At 44.4% G+C, this 27,958-nt stretch overlaps 1 protein-coding gene across 1 annotated transcript; it reads left to right on the forward strand.

Annotated features, from left to right (window-relative positions):
• The first annotated feature begins 5,685 nt into the window (after nucleotides 1-5,685).
• On the forward strand, nucleotides 5,686-17,879 carry LOC116370497 (5-formyltetrahydrofolate cyclo-ligase-like). The gene is made up of 3 exons (XM_031819768.1): nucleotides 5,686-6,560; nucleotides 7,815-8,085; nucleotides 15,539-17,879. The coding sequence occupies exons 1-3, from the start codon at nucleotides 6,450-6,452 to the stop codon at nucleotides 15,763-15,765; spliced, it is 609 nt and encodes a 202-aa protein (XP_031675628.1). The 5' UTR covers nucleotides 5,686-6,449; the 3' UTR covers nucleotides 15,766-17,879.
• Nucleotides 17,880-27,958: the final 10,079 nt, after the last annotated feature.

A 27,958-nucleotide genomic window follows, 5' to 3' on the forward strand; every position in this document is an offset into this window, starting at 1 on the left:
AGCCTAGATACTATCTACAGGTCAAATACAGCCTAGAGACTATCTACAGGTCAATACAGCCTAGATACTATCTACAGGTCAAATACAGCCTAGAGACTATCTACAGGTCAAATACAGCCTAGAGACTAACTACAGGTCAAATACAGCCTAGAGACAGAGAGACTAACTACAGGTCAAATACAGCCTAGAGACTACTACAGGTCAAATACAGCCTAGAGACTAACTACAGGTCAAATACAGCCTAGAGACTAACTACAGTCAAATACAGCCTAGAGACTACTACTACAGGTCAAATACAGCCTAGAGACTAACTACAGGTCAAATACAGCCTAGAGACTAACTACAGGTCAATACAGCCTAGAGACTAACTACAGGTCAAATACAGCCTAGAGCACGAGACTAGAGAGCAAGATACTAACTACAGGTCAATACAGCCTAGAGACTAACTACAGGTCAAATACAGCCTAGAGACTAACTACAGGTCAAATACACAGCCTAGAGACTAACTACAGTCAAATACAGCCTAGAGAGCAGAGAGACTAGAGAGCAGAGATACTACTACAGGTCAAATACAGCCTAGACAGAGAGACTAACTACAGGTCAAATACAGCCTAGAGACTAACTACAGGTCAAATACAGCCTAGAGACTAACTACTACAGGTCAAATACAGCCTAGAGACTAACTACAGGTCAAATACAGCCTAGAGACTAACTACAGGTCAAATACAGCCTAGAGACTAACTACAGGTCAAATACAGCCTAGAGACTAACTACAGGTCAAATACAGCCTAGAGAGCAGAGAGACTAACTACAGGTCAAATACAGCCTAGAGACTAACTACAGGTCAAATACAGCCTAGAGACTAACTACAGTCAAATACAGCCTAGAGACTACCACGGCGGACTATACAGGTCAAATACAGCCTAGAGAGCAGAGAGCCTAAGAGCAGAAGACTAACTACAGGTCAAATACAGCCTAGAGACTAACTACAGGTCAAATACAGCCTAGAGACTAACTACAGGTCAAATACAGCCTAGAGACTAACTACAGGTCAAATACAGCCTAGAGACTAACTACAGGTCAAATACAGCCTAGAGACTAACTACAGGTCAAATACAGCCTAGAGAGCAGAGAGCTAACTACAAAGTCAAATACAGCCTAGAGACAGCCTAAAAAGAAAGTAGAGAGCAGAGAGCTAACTACAGTCAAATACAGCCTAGAGACTAACTACAGGTCAAATACAGCCTAGAGACTAACTACAGGTCAAATACAGCCTAGAGACTAACTACAGGTCAAATACAGCCTAGAGACTAACTACAGGTCAAATACAGCCTAGAGACTACTACAGGTCAAACAGCCTAGAGACTAACTTCAGGTCAATACAGCCTAGAGCAGAGAGACTAGAGAGCAAGAGACTAACTACAGGTCAAATACAGAGCCTAGAGACTAACTACAGGTCAAATACAGCCTAGAGACTAACTACAGGTCAAATACAGCCTAGAGACTAACTACAGGACAAATACAGCCTAGAGACTAACTACAGGTCAAATACAAGCCTTGGCGTAGGCTAACAACTTGATTTACAGCTCACCTTTTTTGTTATAGACTAAGTCAGGGGTTCCCCAACTGGCAGCCCGCAGTTCAATTTAGTTGCCCCCCCAAGTTTTCTGAGCAAGAAAAAGGGACATAGGACTAGAAACACCAGCAAAAATCAGCTCTAAATTAACTTGAGATCTTTCCAAAGAATTTCCACACATAAGATATATGTGATTATACAACAAATGTAAGCAAGGTTTGAAATGACTATTTTAGTCAAATGATATCTGTTTGGGCTTCTTGCAGTCAATTTGCACGTTTATAGTAATTATGTTCTGGCCCCCTGACCATCTGCCCTGCTGCTGGAATCTAGTTGATGATCCCTGCACTAGGCTATATAATTGGGCCTAATACATTCTGTGCGGCCTCATTTTCTGTGCAGGGAACAGCATTAGGACTAATTCGATACAGGCTACTGCTCCATAGCAAAGTTGATAGCCTACACTCTTATGTAACACTTAGGCTACGATGTCAAAACATCAAAGAAGCCCACAGAAAATGTAAACTCTGCTAATGTGGGGCATAAGCTGCATAAGGATGCACCCAAATGACATTATATAGGCCCTGCTCAAAAGTAGTGCACTAAATTTTTATGCAGTTTAAACCTTTATTTAACTAGGCAAGTCAGTTCAAAACAATTCTTATTTACAATGACGGCCTACACCGACCAACCGGGACAACGCTCGACCAACTGTGCATCACCCTATGGGGACTCCCCATCACAGCCGGTTGTGATACAGCCTGGAATCAAATCAGTGTCGGTAGTGGACGCCTCTAGCACCGAGATGCAGTGCCTTAGACCGCTGCACCACTCCGGGAGCCCAACTATAGGGAATAGGGTGCCATTTGGGACGTAGTCTAAACTAAGCCTGGATATGGTAACACTGATCTGGGTAGTAGTGATGTAATGGTGCAATCTGCTGGTTTGGACATCTGGTGTATGGTTTAGTACACTGCCATTTCCTCCATGGGAGACAGGATAGGGAGGGCTGCTTCACTACCCTGAGAATGCATAGGAAAATATACAGAACGCATAACAAGTTTAAGAGCGCGTGGACCGTGTGACGCCAAAGTGTCATCAGCATCGTACTGGGCTCTTAAGGTAATACGGAGAGGACATCATTTGACTTCATCATCCTAATTCTATCTTTTACATAAACCGAGTGATTTGACAGAGAGGAGAGGAAGAGAAGAGAGAGAGAAGAGAGAGAGAGGAGAGAGGAAGAGGGAGAAGAGAGGGAGAGGAGAGAGAGAGAATAATCCAGTGGTAATCTTCAGGGACTGTCTTTAATCAGGGTGGATAGCACCACTCACAGAGGGGCTGAAATACCAAGATTACCATGGTGAAAGAAAGCGAGCCATACAACAGCAGGTTAACTCAATGAAGATCATGCTAACAGTGAGCTGAGATTCACACTCTTTCTATTGCTACAGCCTGAACCATAGACCGCCTATAGGCCCTCCTTTTGCTCAGGTCTTGTGCCACGTTCAGAATTTGTGCCGTGCCTCTGTGATTTCTCTCCTTTGATCTGAAATAGCCTACTGGTGGAAGAGACATGCAGAGGTCCTAAGTAAGCATTTCGTTGGAGTGGTGTATACCATGTGTATCCTGTACATACGACTAATACAACTTATCCAGAGCCCGTATTTATGAAGTGTCTGGTCTAGGATCAGATCCTGCCTGTCCATAATAATTTGATTCATTATGATCGGAAAGGCTAAACTGATCCTAGATCAACACTCCTACTTTGAGACACTTGATAAATACAGGCTCAGATCTCAGGTTCCGAAGATCAGCACCATTCCATCCTTCTCAATATTACTGTAATTAAAGTCCCTCCTAGACTCCCCTTCCTTACACCAATCATTGCCCCAATTCTCTACCCCTGCCCCCTGATGCCAATCTCCAGATGAATTAGTGAGATCTCATGATGGCCTCCTCTAGTCTAGATTATGTTATGAAATCTGCCATTTCAAATCTACAATAGTAACAATCCCACACAAACACACAATACGCCCACACGAGAGAAACACACACACACACCGAAATCAGATCATGCTTGAGTAGGCTACGTGGAAGCGATAAGTGGTGACTTCACACACAGCAGGCTACTTTCTCAGGTTGAACATAGAAACGATGTGGACTGTCTTTATAGCAGGCCAATGAGATGCTCCAGTCCAAAACAATGGCCCCATAGTATTCCCTACATAGCCCTGCGGGCCCTGGTCAAAAGTAGTGCGCTATATAGTAAATAGGGTGCCATTTAGGACCCACACCTGGTGAGAGGTGAATCATTCAGAGAACACAACAACCATTAGGCCTACCTGGAGCTGAAACTATGTCTGGCATGCCATCGTTACGCTGTACAGTAAGGTATCTTTAACAAACATGGTGAGGAATCCAATATGTAGACTAGCCTGAACATCTTCCCTAATCATACATCTTAGCTAACAGGTAAGAGACATAAGGCCCATCTAATGACAAAACATGTGTAGACCTACACATTCAGTTTAGCTGAAATCTGGAAAACAAACATATGAACTCCAGCTGAAGCCTTGTTGCACACATCACAGCAGAGGCTAAGGACAGTGTTATGTCATTGGCCTAGTTGTTGCAACCACAGTGAACCAGTTCAACAAAGACTGACACACAGTCACTCATGACTATAGGCTACATGCTGACTCTCACACAGATAGGCCGATATATTCACCTTGGCTGTGGAAAGAACTCTCTCCTCTACTAGCAAGGATGTCAACTGAGGGTATCGGCCAGGGACTTGTCATCGGATTCCATTTATCTAAAGTGGCGTAATGTGGTTTGGGGGAACCAATATAACTAAATAACTGTTCTTATAGGCTGGGGTAATAGTCTACTAGTGTTGTTTGAATAGGCCAACACTATCCAAGTCACAGGAACCCATTGCCATAGGCTAGCCTACATCCACATGACATCACAGGTGTTAGCCTACATTATGATTTGCCATTGGCTTTGTTTATTTAGCAAGTAAGCTATCATTTTAACTGAACAGCTGTCTTACAGCAACACTGGGCCTCTAGTAGTAGATGGACCTAGCAGCAACAGAGGAAGTATGGGTCCTCCATTGAGACTCAAAATAGTCCAATATAAGCTCTGAGATGCAACAAAGCAAAGGGCATTGTACAATAACATAAAAGCTATTTGATTGTCCTAGTCCCAAGCACATTAGCTACAAAAACAAACTGGAAACTTGCAACAATGAACCTAGTCAGTAGCTCTTACAGTAGCTTGCAGTGAGCGCAGTAAATTGCGATTAAAATCACACGGAACTGTGTGAAAAATGTTAGAAATCCCCAGCCTAGCCTGTATTATCGTTTACTGCCTGTCTCAACAGTGCCCAGTATTGTTCGGATAAGTGCATCATTGTAACAGGCAACTTAGGCAGAGACAAATAACGTTGGTTGAGAATAAACCTGAAATGGGTGTCCATCACAATCATGTAACTTTGTATTGGACCAACCTCAAGAAACGTACCAATTTCCCCCTCTCTCCTACTCCTCTCTTTCTTCGTCTCTACACCAGCAGATGACATCCGACATCATACGCAGAATGATCCCACAACGTAACGTACTCAACTGACTACACATAATCCATTGTCATTGGCTGTTTGTTTAGTAAACCACGCCATATATTATCGTCTTGCACAAATTAAACGTCAATCATTTACAGCCTTTTAAAAACACAGCTGGTTGGACAGGGTATGTGAAAGTATACACCCCGAATACAACAGTGACAGAAAACAAGTATAATAACAAATTGTCACCGACAAAGTATTGTAACCAGCCATAACGTAAATGTCGCTAACGTTACCTCTTAATTAGCTGTCATTTAACATTATAACGTTAAGCAAACGTTATCTACTGTACGTCCAAGAAGTTGTTGACATCAACATGATTATGATGTAGTTAACTGCCTATGCATCTACTGACCTATTATAGTTCAAATCCAACTTTAATACAGGGAATGTAACATTAAAAACAAAAACTATCTAGCTAACGTTAGCTAACATCAAGTGTTAAAGTTTTGTGCAGGCTAGCCGTCCTTAAGTGGACCACTAACCTAGTTTTCAAGGACCGAGGTCATACACTATGATACAGTTACAGTAGCTAACGTCGTTAACTAACTAGCTAGCTAACGTAGTAGCACTGGCAGGATAGTATATCGTGTATATATAGTCACACTAACGTTAGTTAGATAACTTAGCTGTACCATAACATTAGATGCTGTAACTAAATAAAGATCCAAAGCATCGTTAAAAGTTATTGCGATATCTACTGGCTAGCCAGCTAGCTACACAGACCTATCAGTAGCTAGCTTGTTTGAACTGACGTTGCCTTACCTTCTGTTTAACGTTACGTTTCTACTAGTGAAGTAAGCTAGCCCACGATAACTTTCTTGGACTTCGGAAAAGACTAGCTAGGTATGAAAAACGAACGACCACGATTGTAGGCTCGCTAACTCTACGCGGTGTTGTTGGGTCTGTCTTTTCTCGCCTCTCCCCTACCCCCGACCAGACACTGTCTATTTGTTACTTTTTACACTTCAACTCCGACTGTTAAACTGGCGGTGACGTCACAGACAATCCTTCACACGTCACTGGGCTGTCAAATAATGCCAGTGGGGTAGTGTGATAGCCATATAGATAGATGCTAATGATGTTATTGCAGTCTGTTTAATGATTGATTGGCGTTGCTAGCTGAGTCCAATCCAAATGTAGAATTTTCTCATTTCAAGGCCAGCCTAACTTGCTGCCTTCCCTGAACTCACACACATTGCAACATTTTTATCTTTGGACACGAGTTTTACATTAGCCAGCATGGCCGCCTTGCGTGCAGCCAAACAAGCTATGAGGAGAGAAATAAAGAAACGAGTAGCTGCGTTGGACGATCAAGAGAAACTTCGCCAGTCTCGAGTCATTTCGCAAAAGGTAACAAAAAACTGGGTATCACATTTACAGTGTGCTAGTGTATTTTTTTTTACAACGCTACAAACTCATTTTGTGTATGCATGTGTCCTGTCGTCATCGTCGCGTGGCCAATAGAGCTCACCAGTTTGTAGTCCTAAAAACCGGAAATCTGTTTCGTTCAGCCATTCCAATGGGAAATTGAATGCGGAAAAAATGGGGTTCTGGGATAAATGTCGAAAATTAGATCTGAGATTAACACAGGTTTATGGTGCTTTCATGACAAATGTGAACTTGGAAAAAAGAGATCAAATCACGACGTCAGTGATCTTCATTTCGGAAATTCGGTGCGCTAGAAAGATGCCAGAGTTTTGGATTTGGAATTCCCAGTTGACCTTTCAAAAAATAATCCAGTCAGAGTTCGTTTTTTTTTTCACTCAGAAGTCTGAGATTTCCGAGTTCCCAGTTCATTTAAATGTTGCATTAGGATATCTGGTATGTTTTGCTCTATGAGATAATATCACATGACCTTTAGGAATTAGGAAGCCTTTTATGTGCTTTTTCAGATAATTTTTTTGAAAATCACAAAATAATGTTAGTTGATGGAGATGATCTCATAGAACAAACATTTAAGATCTCCTAAGTCTGTGTTTACCGCATACTTCATTTTCGGGCATTTATCCCAAAATTAACGACCAGTGGTGCCCCCTCGTCCCCCTTACGGGGTCTTAACCAACCCGGCCATGGACCCCCAGCCCACTCCCGAGGACCCCTGGAGCCCCCCCCCCCCCATCAGCACCTGGTAACCCGGTGCGTGGCTAGACAGCCTGTGGAGCCAAAGCCTGATTTAGTGTGAACCAGGGTAGAGTTGGTGCCTCCAAAAACATGCCATTACTATTGTTCTCTATAGCTACTTTTGTGTGTAGTATTGTCAAGAAGACAGAAGACACCGAGCCATGAATGCTTTCAATTATATGTAACTTGTCTTTTACTAACAGATAGACGATATTGCTTTTAAAATAATCAAATAACTCAAACAATTTGTTTGTCAGCTGTCTCCAGTTGGTGACCTCCTAGAGTGTTAAACTGGCAGTACCTTAATGCTGTAATCATATAATTACCAGTCTAACACCTCATACCTCATTACTTTCATAAAACCTAACGGCACATTTTGAATGGTTAATTTACATGCGTTATTTGATGTCATTTGCTCCGTAAATAACAGGGAAGTAGAAAAACTATGCCTACACTAACCCTTTATACTCTCCTCTCAACCAGCTCTTCAAGCACCCCAAGTATGCCAGGTGTGAGCGCATCGCTGTGTTCCTCAGCATGCACGACGAGGTGAGAACAGAGGAGATCATTCAGGACTTGTTTAAGCACGGTAAGACCTGCTTTATGCCCAAGTACTTGACCCAGGGCACCAGTAACCACATGGACATGGTGAAGCTCACCAGCATGGAGGATATGATGTCACTGCCTCTGACTTCTTGGAACATCAGACAGCCTGCCGCCGCCGACAACACCAGAGAGGAGGCCTTGGAGACAGGTTAGTGTTAGTCTACACACACACACACACACACACACACACACACACACACAAGCTTTTTGCCCTGCTGCTGCAAGAAAGAAAAAAAAGAAAAAATCACAAAGAAGAAGATATTGGAGTCCGTCCACTTTGTGTGAGAACCTATTCTATTTTTCTGTGATCTCTTTATTGGTTTTACACAACAACCAAATATCCTTTATATCCTACCGAGTCAGGTAAGCGTGATGGCACCTTCTTTCAGTACGCACATAGAGCCACACACACGCACAGTGCTTAGTTTTCGTGATTCATTTCTACTTTTTGGGGGGTAAAATGTATTCCCAATCAAAATCCTATTTTCCCTAACCCATAACCTTCAACCTAACTCAAACCCAAATGCCTAACCTAAACCTAACTCTTAAGCGTAAAATAAAATGTTAACGAATTCAGGACATGAAAAAGTCCTGACTGTTTTCCTACCTTGTCAGGACATTCCGGTGACTTGTCAGGACATTATGGACCTGATAAGGTTGAAAACATACACACACACACACAGGGTGCCCTATGGTGATACGATCCTCACAGTGTGTGTTGACATATTGTACTTTAGTTTGCCTGTTGTATATTACCATCTGCGTGTATCATAACACACTTATGACCTATTTGTTGGAATGACCTAAATCGTGGCACGGCCTTGCAATGTTCGTCTTTCTTCCCTTATACACAGTTAATCTTTGTTCCCCTATGGGCCCTGTTCAGACGTAGTGCACTATTTAGGGGAAAGAGTGCCATTTGGGATGTGTGCACAGTCTCCAACGAGGGACACCATATCAGTGTCAGATCAAAGTTCCTGTTTTGGTTTCCTCCACCAGATGGTGGTATAGCATCATCATCAAGACTGGTCAAAATGGTCGTCTCCTGCAATAACAACCTTACGTCTGGACACACACCTGTCATGTGGCACTTAATCGAAATACTATGCAAGGGGATGGATGGAATTGCCCCAACACTGATCCAAGGTCATTTACCCCCTAAAGGTTAATCATTGGGTAGGGGAAGGATAAACTGATCCTAGATCTGGTAACATCTACCCTGAGCACCAAATAAGCACTGTGAAGTTGCATAATTCTATTGTAATCAACTCTGCTGCTGCTGTATAATAAGAAAGATCATATTGATAACAGTTATTAGCATTGTAATCTCTTGGATGGTGAATATGTATTTTTTCCTCTGTCAACCTCAGCTATTTTAATCCAGACTGTCACAGCTTTAATCATTAGATTGGATATGAAATACCGACGCCTGGGGAGGAAATGTGTTTGTTGTGCATTCTCTGAGTCTATTTGAGCTGTGCAAATAATGTCATCATTACTTCTGGAACCAAACTGGTCATAACCCCGCTCCTTCATTGTGTCTGTATAACAGTATTGCTTCCGTCCCTCTCCTCACCCCTACCTGGGCTCGAACCAGGGACCCTCTGCACACATCGACAACAGCCTCCCTCAAAGCATCGTTACCCATCGCTACACAAAAGCTGCTTGCAGAGCAAGGGGAACAACTACTTCAAGGTCTCAGAGCGAGTGACATCAGCGATTGAAACGCTATTAGCGCGCACCCCGCTATAACTAGCTAGCCATTTCACACTGGTTACATATGTATGAATTCACTCCTGTCTGGCAATAACCTGTGTCAATTCTAATTATCGCTCTCACTCACCTCATGCACTCCACTCACCAGCTCAAGTAACCAGGTTCACTTGTAACCCGGTTCACTTTTAACCAGATTCACTTTTAACCCGGTTCACTTTTAACCCGGTTCACTTGTAACCAGGTTCACTTGTAACCAGGTTCACTTGTAACCAGGTTCACTTGTAACCAGGTTCACTTGTAACCAGGTTCACTTGTAACCCGGTTCACTTGTAACCAGGTTCACTTGTAACCCGGTTCACTTGTAACCAGGTTCACTTGTAACCCGGTTCACTTGTAACCAGGTTCACTTGTAACCCGGTTCACTTGTAACCAGGTTCACTTGTAACCCGGTTCACTTGTAACCAGGTTCACTTGTAACCCGGTTCACTTGTAACCCGGTTCACTTGTAACCCGGTTCACTTGTAACCAGGTTCACTTGTAATCAGGTTCACTTGTAACCCGGTTCACTTGTAACCCGGTTCACTTGTAACCAGGTTCACTTGTAACCCGGTTCACTTGTAACCAGGTTCACTTGTAACCAGGTTAACTCTTGGTGTTGGTGACTATAGAAAGTCTACACTCCCTTTAACTTTCTTCACATTTGGTTGCGTTCCAAAGTGGGATAAAAATTAATTTCATTTTTTCTTTTTTTCAACGATCTTCACAAAATACTCATGTCAAAGTGGAAGAAAAAAATAAATTAAAAAATAAGAATGAAAAATAAAACCCTAATATACCTTGATTAGATAAGTATTCACCCCTCTGTGTCAATACATGTCAGAAACACATTTGGCAGCGATTTCAGGGGTCAGTCTTCTTGGGTAAGTCTCTAAGAGCTTTGCACACCTGTATTGTGCAATATTAGCCCATTATTCTTTAGAAAATTCTTCAAGATCTGTCAAGGTGTTGGGGATCATGGCTAGACTGCAATTTTCACATCTTGCCATATATTTTCAAGCAGGTTTCAGTCAAAACTGTAACTTGGCCACAGGAACATTCACTGTGTTCTTGGTAAGCAACTCCAGTAGATTTGGCTTTGTGTTGTAGGTTATTGTCCTGTTGAAAGGTGAATTCCTCTCCCAGTGTCTGGTGTAAAGCAGACTGAAGCAGATTTTCCTATAGGATTTTACCTGCGCATAGCTCCATCCCGTTTCTATTCATCCTGAAAAACTCCCCAGTCTTTGCCGATGTCAAGCATACCCATACCATGTTGCAGCCACCACCACGCTTGAAAATAAGAAGGCAGTTACTCAGTGATGTGTTGTGTTGGATTTGGCATAAAGGCTTTGCATTTCTTTGCCTTGTTTTTTTTGCAGTATTACTTTAGTGCCTTGTTGCATAGATATACATGTATTCTGTATATTTGTATTCTTTTCACTCCGTCATTTAGGTCATTATTGTGGAGTCCCTACAATGTTGTTGATCTATCCTTAGTTTTCTCCCATCACAGCCACTGAACTCTAGCTGTTTTAAAGTCACCAATGGCCTCATTGTGACGTCCCTAAGCAGTTTCCTTCCTGTCCTGCAGCTCAGTTCAGAAGCACGACTGCATCTTTGATGTGTCTGGGTGGTTTAATACATCATCCACAGCATCATTATTACCTTGACCATGCTTAAAGATATATTCAATGTCTAATTTGTTATTGTTACCCATCTACCAATCACTGCCCTCCTTTATGAGGCTTTCGATAAAGCTCCCTGGTCTTTGTAGTTGAATCTGTGCTAGAAATGTAATATTTGACAGAGGGACCTTACATATGTTGTATGTATGGGGGACAGAGGAAAGTATAGTCATTAAAAAAAATCATGTCAACCCTTGTTATTTCACACAGAGCGAGTCCTTATTTGATTTGTTAAGCCAAATAACTCATTTAGGTTTGCCTAAACAAAGAGGGTGAATACTTTTGCTATGACTATTTTAGTTGTTTATTTTTTATTCATTTGTAAAAAATATATATATATTGACTTAAAAAAACAACAGTTAAATCTATTTCAATCCCACTTAAAAATGCAAGAAAATGTGAAAAAAGTTCAAGGGGGTGGAGCCTTTCTATAGTCTCTGTATACCAACCAATCACGTCTTCAGTTTAGGGCTCCCTCTGACAGTGAACAGCTGGTTTGATTAATTCCTCTCTACTCTGACTCAGTCCTGCAGCCTTGAATACCTCTCATGAACCTATCATGGCTGTTGTCAAGGAAACTACAGATAGACCATAATGCAAAGCCAATTTAAATACATGAGAAGAGATGGGGGGAAAAAAGGTCTGTCTTGCCGTGCCACCAAATTTGCTTTGATTATCGTCCTGGTTTTCACATAGCAACAAGAAGGGCACCTTATTCCAAGTACCTTGAATATTCCCAGTAGCTGACAGAAGGTTTTAGACCCTATTATTTCCCCCTCTTTTCATAACAGAAGTTCCATCCTCAAAACGAATGTCTCTTTGTCCTGGGGTGCATGGAAAGCAAAGGTCTGGAGGTGTGGTGTGTGTGTCTGTGTGTGGACAACACAACACAAATTGCTACCTGCCAGGATTGACATCCTGCTGAGCATCTGAAACTTGTTTCAAAGCATTTTCCTCTTGTTCAGATACTTACTTACATGTGGGGAGAGAGAGAGAACACGACAGAGAGAGAGAGAACACGACAGAGAGAGAGAACACGACAGAGAGAGAGAGAACACGACAGAGAGAGAGACCATGGCAGAGAGCGAGACCATGGCAGAGAGCGAGACCATGGCAGAGAGCGAGACCATGGCAGAGAGCGAGAGACCATGGCAGAGAGAGAGAGACCACGGCAGAGAGAGAGAGACCACGGCAGAGAGAGAGAGAACACGGCAGAGAACGAGAGAGAGACACAGCAGAGAACGAGAGAGAGAACAAGGAAGAGACAGAGAGAGAGAACACAGCAAAGAGAGAGAACACAGCAGAGAGAGAGAGAGAACACAGAGAGAACACACAGCAGAGAGAGAGCGGGAACACACAGCAGAGAGAGAGCGGGAACACACAGGCAGAGAGAGAGCGGGAACACACAGCAGAGAGAGAGAGAGAGAACACAGCAGAGAGAGAGAACAGAGAGAGAGCGAACACACAGCAGAGAGAGAGCGGGAACACACAGCAGAGAGAGAGCGGGAACACACAGCAGAGAGAGAGCGGGAACACACAGCAGAGAGAGAGCGGGAACACACAGCAGAGAGAGAGAGAGAGAACACAGCAGAGAGAGAGAGAGAGAACACAGAGAGAACACACAGCAGAGAGAGAGCGGGAACACACAGCAGAGAGAGAGAGAGAACACAGCAGAGAGAGAGAACAGAGAGAGAGCGAACACACAGCAGAGAGAGAGCGGGAACACACAGCAGAGAGAGAGAGAGAACACACAGCAGAGAGAGAGAACAGAGAGAGAGCGAACACACAGCAGAGAGAGAGAACAGAGAGAGAGCGAACACACAGCAGAGAGAGAGCGGGAACACACAGCAGAGAGAGAGCGGGAACACACAGCAGAGAGAGAGCGGGAACACACAGCAGAGAGAGAGAGAGAACACAGCAGAGAGAGAGAACAGAGAGAGAGCGAACACACAGCAGAGAGAGAGCGGAAACACACAGCAGAGAGAGAGAACAGAGAGAGAGCGAACACACAGCAGAGAGAGAGCGGGAACACACAGCAGAGAGAGAGCGGGAACACACAGCAGAGAGAGAGAGAGAACACAGCAGAGAGAGAGAACAGAGAGAGAGCGAACACACAGCAGAGAGAGAGCGGAAACACACAGCAGAGAGAGAGAGAGAACACAGCAGAGAGAGAGAACAGAGAGAGAGCGAACACACAGCAGAGAGAGAGAGCACAGCAGAGAGAGAGAGAGAACACAGGCAGAGAGAGAGAGAGCGAACACAGCAGAGAGAGAGAGAGAGCGAACACAGCAGAGAGAGAGAGAGAGCGAACACAGCAGAGAGAGAGAGAGAGAGCGAACACAGCAGAGAAGAGAGAGAGAACACAGCAGAGAGAGAGAGAGAGAGAGAGCGAACACAGCGAGAAGAGAGAGAGCGAACACAGCAGAGAGAGAGAGAGAGAGCGAACACAGCAGAGAGAGAGAGAGAGAGCGAACACATGCAGAGAGAGAGAGAGAGAACACAGCAGAGAGAGAGAACACAGCAGAGAGAGAGAGAGAGAGCGAACACAGCGAGAGAGAGAGAGCGAAACACAGCAGAGAGAGAGAGAGAGAACAAGCAGAGAGAGAGAGAGGAGAAACACAGCAGAGAGAGAGAACACAGCAGAGAGACAGCAGAGAGAGAGAGAGACACAGCAGAGAGAGAGAGAACACAGCAGAGAGAGAGAGAGAGAGAACACAGCAGAGAGAGAGAGAGCGAACACAGCAGAGAGAGAGAGAGAACACAGCAGAGAGAGAGAGAACACAGCAGAGAGAGAGAGAGAGAGAACACAGCAGAGAGAGAGAGAGAGAGAACACAGCAGAGAGAGAGAGAGAGAACACAGCAGAGAGAGAGAGAGAGAACACAGCAGAGAGAGAGAGAACACAGCAGACTCTATTGGCTAGGAATAGAAGAGACTGGGGTCGATAAAAACAGAGGCCTTTGATTGGGCTCTGTGTTATTTACACTTTTGGAGCGTGTGTGTGTGTGTGTGTGTGTGTGTGTGTGTGTGTGAGCGTGTCAATAACTATCAGGGTTCGATTGTTAGCATTACATCCTTACTGCCATTTAAAGTGGATGATGTGATGCCAGATGAGTCATGTGAACAACAGTAGGCTATATGCGTCAATAATAGATGGATGTTACCCTGCAGTCTGGAGGGCCGGAGAAGAGACCACAGCAGTATGGCATCCCCAACCTGCTGCTGTTGTGAGGAACGTGAATGCATAATGTCCCTGCTTAATCTGCATAAATGATTCATGAACGTCATGGTTGCGTGACAACAGGAAGATATTTTGATATTGGAGTCTCAGGCTACACTGAGCAGAATGGAGTGAGAGGTTCACATCATCACCAGAAGCCTGGTGCCTCATTCATAAAGTCTAGGATCAGGTCCACTCTTTCCATGTAATCTTGTTCATTTTAACCGTAAAGGCAAAACTGATTCTAGATCAGCACTCCTACCCTGAGGTGATTGATACATACGGGCCCTGATATCAGATGTTTTAAGAAACATTCTGTGAATCATCTCATCTGTTATTTCTTTGGGTTGTCAGCGAGCACTTGATGCTATGGTTACACCAGGATGTTGTGAAATATTGATCCAACACCATCCATCTTTTGACCCACAGAGAATCTGTAGCTTGTTGGGTCTGATGGAATTATAAAGAATTGATCGTGCTGGAGACTGTAGAACTGGCAGTGCATGTTTTAGTTCTGGCATTTATTGAAGCAGGCCTGCAGTTCACTGCTACGAAGCAACAATAGCATTTTTAGCCACATTTATTTTGTAGGGTGAAGTGTATTTCTGTTTTAAATAGGATGAACAGCGTTGTTTCATAGCTTTGAGAAACTCCTTTCATGTTCTTGAACCAACCAATCCTTTCATAGTGTTGAACTTGGATCACCATACAGGGGTAAGGCAACGCTTTAACAAGATGTATTGTAATTGAGGTAGAAGATCAGACATACTGTTTTAAACATGCATAGAGATGGCTGACTATAGACCTATATCACCACTGCTGTATAACCTCTGACCCAGATAACAGGGTTACATTGTGAGATGGCATCAGCTCTCTGAAAAATGGTTCATAAGGTATTCTAGTAAGCCTCCTCATTCATGTATTGTCATGTCTTCCTCCCATGCAGGAGGTCTTGACCTGATCTTGATGCCAGGCCTGGGATTTGACAGGAATGGGAATCGTCTGGGCCGAGGGAAGGGCTTCTACGACTCATACCTGGAACGCTGTATGAAGCACCCCAAGGGGAAGCCATACACCATCGCTCTGGCCTTCAGGGAGCAGCTGTGTCAAGACATACCTGTGGGCGACAACGACGTGCTGATAGACGAGGTCCTGTGTGATGTCCTGGACTAGTTCAAAGGCACATTTTCATATTTCTGAAGTAAATCTCTATTTGTGATGTAAATGAAATGTCCTAGAAGGGTTCAGACACCTTTTTTGTGCTTTGTCTTGTTTTTGAGAAACTTACCCCAGCCGTGGTACACTTCGTTGCTCGTCAGGCAACGCAAATGACATGAACAAAACCCACCCAAATATGTTGTTTTAGAAACAGAATTTCAGTATAGTGATGTAGGTCTTTAGATGTTGTACACATTAAATAGTGTCATTCCAAACTTGATCCACAACGTTATGTTCCATTTTGTGCGACTGGAGCCGTTTGTTCTAGCAGCTGTGCTGCGTGGGCTGTGTCCCTGTACTAAAGGGGCTCAACCTGCACGGCTGTGTCCCTGAACTAAAGGGGCTCAACCTGCACGGCTGTGTCCCTGTACTAAAGGGGCTCAACCTGCACGGCTGTGTCCCTGTACTAAAGGGGCTCAACCTGCACGGCTGTGCTGCGCGGGGCTGTGTCCCTGTACTAAAGGGGCTCAACCTGCACGGCTGTGCTGCGTGGGCTGTGTCCCTGTACTAAAGGGGCTCAACCTGCACGGCTGTGTCCCTGTACTAAAGGGGATCAACCTGCATGGCTGTGCTGCGTGGGCTGTGTCCCTGTACTAAAGGGGCTCAACCTGCACGGCTGTGTCCCTGTACTAAAGGGGATCAACCTGCACGGCTGTGTCCCTGTACTAAAGGGGATCAACCTGCACGGCTGTGCTGCGTGGGCTGTGTCCCTGTACTAAAGGGGCTCAACCTGCACGGCTGTGCTGCGTGGGCTGTGTCCCTGTACTAAGGGGCTCAACCTGCACGGCTGTGCTGCGTGGGCTGTGTCCCTGTACTAAAGGGGCTCAACCTGCACGGCTGTGTCCCTGTACTAAAGGGGCTCAACCTGCACGGCTGTGTCCCTGTACTAAAGGGGCTCAACCTGCACGGCTGTGTCCCTGTACTAAAGGGGCTCAACCTGCACGGCTGTGTCCCTGTACTAAAGGGGCTCACCTGCACGGCTGTGTCCCTGTACTAAAGGGGCTCAACCTGCACGGCTGTGTCCCTGTACTAAAGGGGCTCAACCTGCACGGCTGTGCTGCACGGGCTGTATCCCTGTACTAAAGGGGCTCAACCTGCACGGCTGTGCTGCGCGGGCTGTGTCCCTGTACTAAAGGGGCTCAACCTGCACGGCTGTGCTGCGCGGGCTGTGTCCCTGTACTAAAGGGGCTCAACCTGCACGTCTGTGCTGCGCGGGCTGTGTCCCTGTACTAAAGGGGCTCAACCTGCACGGCTGTGTTGCACAGGCTGTGTCCCTGTACTAAAGGGGCTCAACCTGCACGGCTGTGCTGCGTGGGCTGTGTCCCTGTACTAAAGGGGCTCAACCTGCACGGCTGTGCTGCGCGGGCTGTGTCCCTGTACTAAAGGGGCTCAACCTGCACGGCTGTGTCCCTGTACTAAAGGGGCACGCTCAACCTGCACGGCTGTGCTGCGCGGGCTGTGTGGATTTAAATGTGATCCCAGCTAACAGATATTGGTTCCCAGAACACTGGAAGTTTTCAAACGACAATTTCAAACAACCAAAATAGAACCTTTAGGGAACGTTCTGTGCTAGCTGTGATGATATTGTTTGGTATGATGATATGACATTCTCATAAGACATGAAGCTGTGAACTAGTCAACAAGACAGTGGTGGAGCTGAGTCTGGTGGCCCCATTCCAAACGGATCATTAGCCCTTACTTCAAGGTTTTTGTTTAAATACTGATCCAATCCATTTAAATCTTCTAGTGGGGGCATCAACAAGGGCCTAAGTAAGGGGCAGGGTTCAGTTTGGACTTGGGACCTCTTAAGTGCTTGCTAAAGACCCCTAGTAATCATAATGGTCAAAAGAGTTGTCTTAGTATGTGCCTGAATTGGTGAGGAATAAACTGTTCTCTACAGATGACACTTCTACCAGGTGACACTACCTTGTTTCCTTTTCAAGATTCCTGTGATTTCAGTTATTAGATTTTTTTAAACTGTCAAACGTCCTGGTCTTCTGTAATGAGATGATTATGCTGCCATCAGGGGACAAAGGAAGTTCAGTTAGGAATAAAGATGGCTGAATGAACACACGCTTGTTTATTGCTCACCAAAGCTAGCTAGCATAGTTTGGTGTCAGAAGTGGGATCTAAAACCCTTGGTTGTCTTAACAAAGGAATAAGAGTATTATTACTAGAGACTGAGAGCATGCTGAGAATGAGTGTTTGACTGGCAGAATGTTAATGAACTGCCTAGTGACTGCCTCGCTTGTTTGCCTAATTGCTGTGATGCCCTTGAGAATTAATCCATCATTTTCTTTTTATGTTTTGCTTATCAAAGTGTTGCCTGTTTTAAACTGAGACTGAATGACATGACATTGCTAAGTACAGCAGCATGAATGCAGAAAGCTGGACCGGCTCACCGTAGATCCAAGAGGAAAACACTAAGATTCTCTCTCTTCTTGTGTGACCGCACTTCAACATACATTGTTGGTCCTCCGTTTCTTTTAGTTATTGAAGACCATGATTATTTAGATCAGGAAACTTTTGTTCCTGGGCTTTAACAAAAGGCTGTACACACCTGCAGTAGACCTTCAGAACCACAGTTATCCATCCATGATCTAAACAAGACCTTCAGAACCACAGTCATCCATCCATGATGTAAACAAGACCTTCAGAACCACAGTCATCCATCCATGATCTAAACAAGACCTTCAGAACCACAGTCATCCATCCATGATCTAAACAAGACCTTCAGAACCACAGTCATCCATCCATGATCGAAACAAGACCTTCAGAACCACAGTCATCCATCCATGATCTAAACAAGACATTCAGAACCACAGTCATCCATCCATGATCTAAACAAGACCTTCAGAACCACAGTCATCCATCCATGATGTAAACAAGACCTTCAGAACCACAGTTATCCATCCATGATCTAAACAAGACCTTCAGCACCACAGTCATCCATCCATGATCGAAACAAGACCTTCAGAACCACAGTCATCCATCCATGATCTAAACAAGACCTTCAGAACCACAGTCATCCATCCATGATGTAAACAAGACCTTCAGAACCACAGTCATCCATCCATGATCTAAACAAGACCTTCAGAACCACAGTCATCCATCCATGATGTAAACAAGACCTTCAGAACCACAGTTATCCACCCATGATCTAAACAAGACAGAAAAAGACACCTGTCAGAAAGAATATGTGACCTGTGTGATCCAGTGATTATAGTGCCACTGACCCACATCTACCAGAGTCAACATGGTTCAAATCCAATCCTCCGACTCAATCTCCTCCAGTCTCTCCTGACTTCTCTCTACGGTCCTCTGTTCAATGCAAACCATTAAAACATATGAAAGGAGTGAGGGGGGGGCAAAAGAGAGATTACAAAAGACCTTGTCTCAATCTTTAATATTTAGACTGTGGCTGTACTTCCACCACGGCCTGCCCACTCATTAAGTCCCCAGGGTGATTTATAGTTTGTTCATCTGCTGAAATCACAAAAGTGGTTTTACATAAACGTTATTCGGTTCCTTTATGTGTTTAAGATTGGTTTCAGTTGTAAAGCCCCGGTTACCTAACAGTCCCATCTTTCAAAGGCTTGTGTCTGTCTGTCTGTCTCTGTCTGTCTGCTCAGCAGTTGATTTATTACCATAGCGGGAAGGAAGTCTTTCTCCAGCTGTACAGAACAGAACACACATAGTACATCTCGCTCAGTATCAGCCAGCTTTATAATGACATGGATCAGGAACATATATGTAGGACAGCAGCTACACACACACACGCAGTACATCTCGCTCAGTATCAGCCAGCTTTATAATGACATGGATCAGGAACATATATGTAGGACAGCAGCTACACACACACACACACACACACACACAGTACATCTCGCTCAGTATCAGCCAGCTTTATAATGACATGGATCAGGAACATATATGTAGGACAGCAGCTACACACACACACACACACAGTACATCTCGCTCAGTATCAGCCAGCTTTATAATGCATGGATCAGGAACATATATGTAGGACAGCAGCTACACACACACACACAACACACACACACAGTACATCTCACTCAGTATCAGCCAGCTTTATAATGACATGGATCAGGAACATATATGTAGGACAGCAGCTACACACACGCACACACACAGTACATCTCACTCAGTATCAGCCAGCTTTTTAATGACATGGATCAGGAACATATATGTAGGACAGCAGCTACACACACACACACACACACACACACAGTACATCTCGCTCAGTATCAGCCAGCTTTATAATGACATGGATCAGGAACATATATGTAGGACAGCAGCTACACACACACACAGTACATCTCGCTCAGTATCAGCCAGCTTTATAATGACATGGATCAGGAACATATATGTAGGACAGCAGCTACACACACATACACACACATACTTTTTCACCTACCACTGCCTTCTCTCCATCACTCTCTCCATCCTCTCTTTCTCTGCTTGTTCAATCTCTCCCAGAGATTTACAGCTGCCTGCTTCATCAGAACCAGTGTGATGATGGTTTATTAAAGAAATGAGACGTGTGTGTGTGTGTGTGTGCTCATTACAGAGAGGTAACACGACTAGATAGGACAGGCACATTTTTTTTATTCATTTTTATTTAACTAGGCAAGTCGATTAAGAACAAATACTTATTTACAATTACGGCCTACCGCATATAGGACTGTCAGTGTCAGGTGACACAGCCACCAGGTTGACAGGTAAGGCTACAATGACGCAGGTAGCTCTGATGTCACAGCCATTCTGCATGATCAGGGGCCAAGCATCTCAGAGCAGGAGTGCTGATTTAGGATCAGTTATCCTTTTAGATCACAATGAATAAAAGACATGGACGGGGGACCTGATCCTAGATCAGCACTCGTTAAGACGCTTGACTACTGTACTGTACGGCCCCTGGGGGGTGTCTCATACGGCCCCTGGGGTGTGTCTCATACGGCCCATGGGGTGCGTCTCAACAGTCTAGAAAACTCCGGAAATCATTACAACAAATGACATATAGATCTATTTTTATTCATAAATACAAGTAAGCCTCCCCATAAAAACTGTTATATTTATGAACAGTATAAACCATTTAGTGTGAATGTCATCATATATAAATCATGAACAACAGGCCTTATACATGTTCTAACAAACTGGAAACATGTTCAATAAAAGCAGATCCATAAATAAAGTGTTAGGATGTGATCCAAATAGCACCCTATTCCCTTATAGTGCATCATTTTGGACTGGGACTCATAGGACTCTGGTTAAAAGTAGTGTACTATATAGAGAATAGGGTTGCTCTCTTCCACAGTCATTTGGCCGTCTCCTTGTGTTAACCTGTTTGTAAATTGCCTGTGTGTGTTTTCTCTCTCCCCTATCCGTGTGTGTGTGTGTGTGTTTTTCTCTCTCCCCTATCCATGTGTGTGTGTGTGTTTTCTCTCTCCCCTGTCCATGTGTGTGTGTGTGTTTTCTCTCTCCCCTGTCCATGTGTGGTGTGTGTTTTCTCTCTCCCCTATCCATGTGTGTGTGTGTGTTTTCTCTCTCCCCTATCCATGTGGTGTGTGGATTTCTTCCCCAATGAACCACAAGAATGAGGACTCTTCCATATTTCATGAGACGGGAAGAGTGTTTATGCTCTGGGGACTGCACCGAAAATGAGCATGAGTTCAGATTTCACACCCCAAGTACACCCCAGGTGAACACACACACACACACCTGTAGGTCTCATTTCTTTGATGACCCATCTTCAGAATGACACTGGTTCTGATGAGATGATCTCAGAGAGCCAACACATGTCCTCAGGTTACTCATCACAGTTCACTAACTCACTTTGCTTAGGTAAATCCATTGATAACTGATATGGTAGATATTAAACCAGAGATGTTTTTCCACAGTTACTTGCAGTTGAATAATCAACTAAATGAGGCTTGATTAGAATAGAAACATCATGAACTAGATTCTCAGTTTACAGAGATTGGCCTACTAAAGTATTTTTTATGTTTGATTCTGTTTTGGGGTGATTCCCGAGGCAATTACTTTATGGCATCTATGCTGGAGCCTTATGCTGTGTTCGTAACCAAGAGGGAAGTGTGAATTTACCACACACCGGGAGAAATCCACTTGAACAGCCCTCTAACTGGTAATTACTAGCAGGAAAGCTTCCCTGATCTCCGACTTCTACCATATGCTGATCTCTGACATCACCTACTAGGAAAAGGACACCGATAGCAGCCATTTTGAAGTTAAAAAAAATATGAATTATAGAGTAATCTATTAATATAATTGTTTTACTCTATAATTTGTTTACAAGCCATGATCGCTGTTACTTTAGTGTATGTTTGACACCGCTTTTGGTCATTAGCCAATAAGCTACCCAGAAATAGCCATATTAATATATGTAGCCATAGAAATACAGTTAATGAAATCAATAACTTGCTAACATTAGATAACATCATATACTGTATGTATGTATGTATGTATTGTATGTATGTATGTATGTATGTATGTATGTATGTCTGTATGTATGTATGTATGCATGTATGTATGTATGTATGCATGTATGTATGTATGCATGTATTTAGTATGTATGTATGTACGTACAGTGGGGAGAACAAGTATTTGATACACTGCCGATTTTGCAGGTTTCCTACTTACAAAGCATGTAGAGGTCTGTAATTTTGTATCATAGGTACACTTCAACTGTGAGCGACGGAATCAAATACTTATGTCATGCAATAAAATGCTAATTAATTACTTAAAATCATACAATGTGATTTTCTGATTTTTGTTTTAGATTCTGTCTCTCACAGTTGAAGTGTACCTATGATAAAAATTACAGACCTCTACATGCTTTATAAGTGGGAAAACCTGTGTAAGTAAAACGCTAGACCTGCTGTTTCTACTAGCCCAGGTAACATTCAGGTCCTAAATCTGCGCCATGCAACGTTTATAAAGACAACATTTCACTGGCCAGCCGGGCTAGTTGGGCATATTTTCTACCAGCCTAGTCTGAAAAGTACTAGACTCGGGCTAGAGGGACTGGCTTAATATCCAGATCTCACTGATTGCTATTGGCTACATACCAGTGGCTTGACAGTGTAAGCACCCTCAAGTCCCAATGAACAGCTGATAGGGAATATTCTGGAATAAGTTACCCTCTGATTGAGGTTTGTGTGTGTGTGTGGACCTTCAACTCTGTACAATGTAACTGTAAGGCAGAAGTGCACTGAACGTGAAGTGCACTTCTGCCTCTATTGTTTAATTGTCATGTTCCTACTAACAATAATAAGAAACTATGGAATAAAAGCCGGCTGATACTGAGCGAGATGTACTGTGTGTGTGTGTGTGTGTGTGTGTGTAGCTGCTGTCCTACATATATGTTCCTGATCCATGTCATTATAAAGCTGGCTGATACTGAGTGAGATGTACTATGGGGAGGGGGGAGGGGGGAGGGGGGGGGGGGAGGGGGGCTGAGGGCCATGTTATGGAAGGCCCTCCTACCTCCCTCCCCAGTGATTGGCCATCTGATGTTATGGAAGGCCCTCCTACTTCCCACCACAGTGATTGGCCATCTGATGTTATGGAAGGCCCTCCTACTTCCCTCCCCAGTGATTGGCCATCTGATGTTATGGAAGGCCCTCCTACTTCCCACCCCAGTGATTGGCCTTGTGATTTTATGGAAGGCCCTCCTACTTCCCCCCAGTGATTGGCCTTCTGATGTTATGGAAGGCCCTCCTACTTCCCTCCCCAGTGATTGGCCTGATGTTATGGAAGGCCCTCCTACTTCCCTCCCCAGGTGATTGGCCATCTATGTTCTGGAAGGCCCTCCTACTTCCCTCCCCAGTGTTTGGCCACTGATGTTTATGTATGGAAGGCCCTCCGCCATCCTCCCCAGTGATTGGCCTTCTGATGGTTGATGGAAGGCCCTCCTACTTCCCTCCCCAGTGATGGCCATCTGATGTTTATGGACGGCCCTCCTACTTCCCTCCCCAGTGATTGGCCTTCTTGCGTTTGAACAGCAATTTCTTTCTCTTCTTTCCCAATGCTCTCCTCCCCTCCTATCTGGGGCCCAGCTAATCTCCAGACCAGGAGGATGGAATCCCACTTGAGTGAACTTCCGCACAAAGATTATTGGCCTTTCTAGGGAGTTTTTCCTAGCCACCGTGCCTCTACACCTGCATTGGCTTGCTGTTTGGGGTTTTAGGCTGGGTTTCTGTACAGCACTTTGAGATATCAGCTGATGACGAAGGGCTATATTAAATACATTTGATTTGATTTGATTATTTATATTATTCCAATGCAATTATTTGCACTAAATGGTGAGTTACTCTGTTATTGCCTGAAGTTGATTGGCTCTCATGTGTAGGTCATTTATTGTAGAGCATGTTGACTGTGACGGTTGTCCTGATTAGTAAGTGGTGGCTTGCCTTTTAGCCTGACAAATATTGCTCTCTGTGTGTAGGTATTGGGACAATTCAGCTAGCATTCAATTCAACTATTTTCTCATACTTGTGGTCAAAAATCACTGCTATTACTGTGGGAATTTGGACATTTATTTGACTGGTTTATGTGGAAATAGTGCAGTGATTGGTCAATTCAGCAACCCTCGCATAATATGGAGGGTATATGTTTATTCAATCCCAGAATCCTGGAGGGACTTGGTGCTTTATCCTTAGTTCTTTAACTCACTCTCTTTCTCTCATCTTCCCCACACACAACACACAACATGCAACAAATGTACCACAAACATATGCAACCACGCACATGCACACCCACTCACTGTGTGCCCATAACATGTAATCAGAGCCTGGCAGTGGCCCATGGAAATCTCATCAGCAGGTGGGATGCGACAGTGTGTGTGAGACTTTTGATGGTGGTGAAGGCCTGTGATGCGTAATGGGGGCGGATGTGTTTGGGGCAGAGGGTCAAGGACAGGTTGGGGTGGTGGGTGGGGGTGGCTCTCTGAGCCATGTGGATGGAGGAGGGATGACTTACAAGCAATCTGGGTGCTAGTCAGCACTGGCATTTACACACAAAAACACAGACACACACCCTCTGTCTGAGATAGAACGTGCCTCGACTCCGGATGACAAGATGAAAGCCAGGTCAGACAAGGTTTAGATAGGGAAAGAGGTAAAGATGTGTGATAAAAAAGACAGTGTTCTCTCAACCATTGTGTCAGTATACAACCTGAATGTGTACCTCTGACATGAATATACCAGCGATGCACAGCCTGTCAGTACAGAAAAATAATACAATTTTAAATTACAGTCAGAGCCTTTTAAGGTGTGATCCAAGCACAATAGCACTGCATACAAAACAGGTTCTCTCTTGTGCTGTTAGCAAAAGACACCCACTTACATTGCAATTCAGAAGCAGCTCTGAGTCTATACATTATGATATGTACCTGTACTGCTACTGTTTTGAATGCTTGTGTGTGGGTGGGCAGGGCCGGATACAGGGATAAGGGGCCTAAGTTGTTGGTTAGGGCCCCCGGCTGCTAGTTTTCTTTTTAGGAACTCAATCAGGGTCTCAATTTACTACTGAGAGTAAGAATAGTAGAATACACCAGGTGCAATTTGAAATTTGGTTGTCAGCAATGTTTTCTCTTGTTATGTCTGTCACTGACAGTCGCTCAATTAGCCATGTCAGCAAATTTTTGATTGGTAGTTAGTCTAGCCAGCTATCTAAACTTGTAGTAATCATGGCTGAATACTGGCCCGGCACGCAGGGCATATGCCAGGGGCCCTGACCTCCAGGGGGCCTCTTTGATTTAATCATTCTCATTCAGATATTCTATTTACATGGAATAGGTCATTACAAAATGTGTAGAATTGCTGGAAATTAACTTTCAAACTGCAGAAATCTCTCTCCACCCCTTGGGAAAATGAGTAGAATTGCATGACGATTTTATAAAATTGCAAAGTTTTCTTGCTTTGAAACTGTAACATTTTCCAACCAGCTCTCACAGTTTCACGTCAGAATTAGACGTTCATCCATGTTTCTCAAACGTCAAATTTCTAAGTTGTTGCAAATGTTAAATTTGGAAATGTTGAAGATGAAGGTTAGACATAAACCTTAAGGTTAGGCATGAACTCTGAATGGTTAAGGTCAGGTTTGGGATAGGCTTAAAACAAAGATCTCAAAAACAACTCTCTATCGCTGGATTCAAACTGGCAACCTTTGGAATCAGAGGCAGATGTGTAGGCCTCTCTCTCTCCCCCCCTCCCTCTCACCTCTCTCTCTTTCCTACTCTCTCTCTCTCTCCCCCCTCTCTCTCTTTCCTACTCTCTCCCTCCCTCTCTCTCCCCCCCCTCTCCTTCAATCTCTCTCTCTCCTTCCCCATCCCTTCTCTCCCCCTTCCCTCCCTCCCTCCTTCCGTCTCTACTTCTCCCCATCCCTTCCTCCCTCCGTATCTACCTCTCTCCTCCCCCTCCCTACCTCTCCTCCCCATCCCTTCCTATCTCCTTCCCATCTCTACCTCTCCCCATCGTAACTCCCTCCGTCTCTCCCGCTCCTCATCTCTCCCTCCCTCTTTCCCCTCCTTCTTCCTTCCCACCGTCTATCTTTTTCAATCCCTCCTTCCCTCCGTATCTACCTCTTTCTATCTCTCCCTTCCTTCGTCTATCCCCATCCCTCCTACCTCCTTCCATCTCAACCACTCTCCATGTCTCTCCATCCCTCCTTCCCTCCGTATCTACCTCTTTCTATCTCTCCCTTCCTTCGTCTATCCCCATCCCTCCTACCTCCTTCCATCTCAACCACTCTCCATGTCTCCCCATCCCTCCCTCCTCCGTATCTACCTCTTTCTATCTCTCCCTTCCTTTATCTATCCCTATCCCTCCTACCTCCTTCCATCTCAACACTCTCCATGTCTCTCCATCCCTCCTTCCCCCGTATCTACCTCTTTCTATCTCTCCCTTCCTTTGTCTATCCCCATCCCTCCTACCTCCTTCCATCTCAACCACTCTCCATGTCTCCCCATCCCTCTCTCCTCCTCATCCCTCCCTACCCCCCCTTCTCTCCTCCATCCTTCCATCTCTACATCTTTCCATCTCTCCCTCCTACCTGTGTGGTAAAATCCTGCTGTTGCAGAGGTTGTCCCTCCCACCTTCCTCCCTCCTTCCCTCCCTCTGCCTCATACCCCCTCATCCATACTTCTCCTTCCTTCCTCCTCTTCCCAGCTCACCAGTAGCTCCAGCTCTGCAGATGGTCCCTCTGTTGGCAGTCCGTATCACAGCAGCTCAGTCCCCTCTCTCTCTCTCTTCTCTCTCTCTCCACACACCACACACACACACACACACACACACACACACAACACACACACACACACACACACACACACACACACACACACCACACTAGCAGCCAGCCTCTTGGCAGTGCAGTATTCATGCAGGGAGGTTTGATGGCTGTGTCCATATGTGTCCATAAAGCCACTGATAGGGATACAGAGGCCACAACATGGCCGTGTGTGTGTGGCATGCATACACACACATGTGTATGTGTGTGTGCCAGAGAAAGAGAGATGGTCATAAAAGTGTTATTGTTCTAAATCACCCGACTGTGTTCACAGTATTCACAGTACTACCCATAGAGTCTAGTTCACATCAAATCAAATGTTATTTTTTGACATGCGCCTAACAGTGAAATGCTTACTTAGAAGCCCTTAACCAACAATGCAGTTTTTTAGAAAAAAAGTGTTAAAGTTTTTCTAAAATAAACTAATAATCTCTGTTATTGTCCTAAATCACCAGTCTGTGTTCACAGCATTAACATAGATTAGTTCACACCAAGTGTCAATTATTTCATCTCAACAGATGTGAAGGTGATTCACAGCAATTGGGTTCACTACCAAAGCAATCTCACTAAGAGGCGCTCTTTCTTGCAGTGCTGAGAGTACTGATATCAAGTGGATAACTGTGTGTGTGTGTAGGCATGAACACACACACACACACACAGTTTTCTATCCAGCAGAGTATCAGCCAGGGAGGGCTGCTGGGGGAAGAATAGAACAGCCTAGTTTCTCTAATCCTTTTGATAACACATCTCATCTGTACCAGAGGACACATACTTTAACACACAGTCAGAGAGGAAATCTGAGGAAACATGATCAACATCTCAA

Source organism: Oncorhynchus kisutch, unplaced genomic scaffold (assembly GCF_002021735.2).
Source record: "Oncorhynchus kisutch isolate 150728-3 unplaced genomic scaffold, Okis_V2 scaffold2564, whole genome shotgun sequence".
Taxonomy (NCBI): Eukaryota; Metazoa; Chordata; class Actinopteri; order Salmoniformes; family Salmonidae; genus Oncorhynchus; species Oncorhynchus kisutch.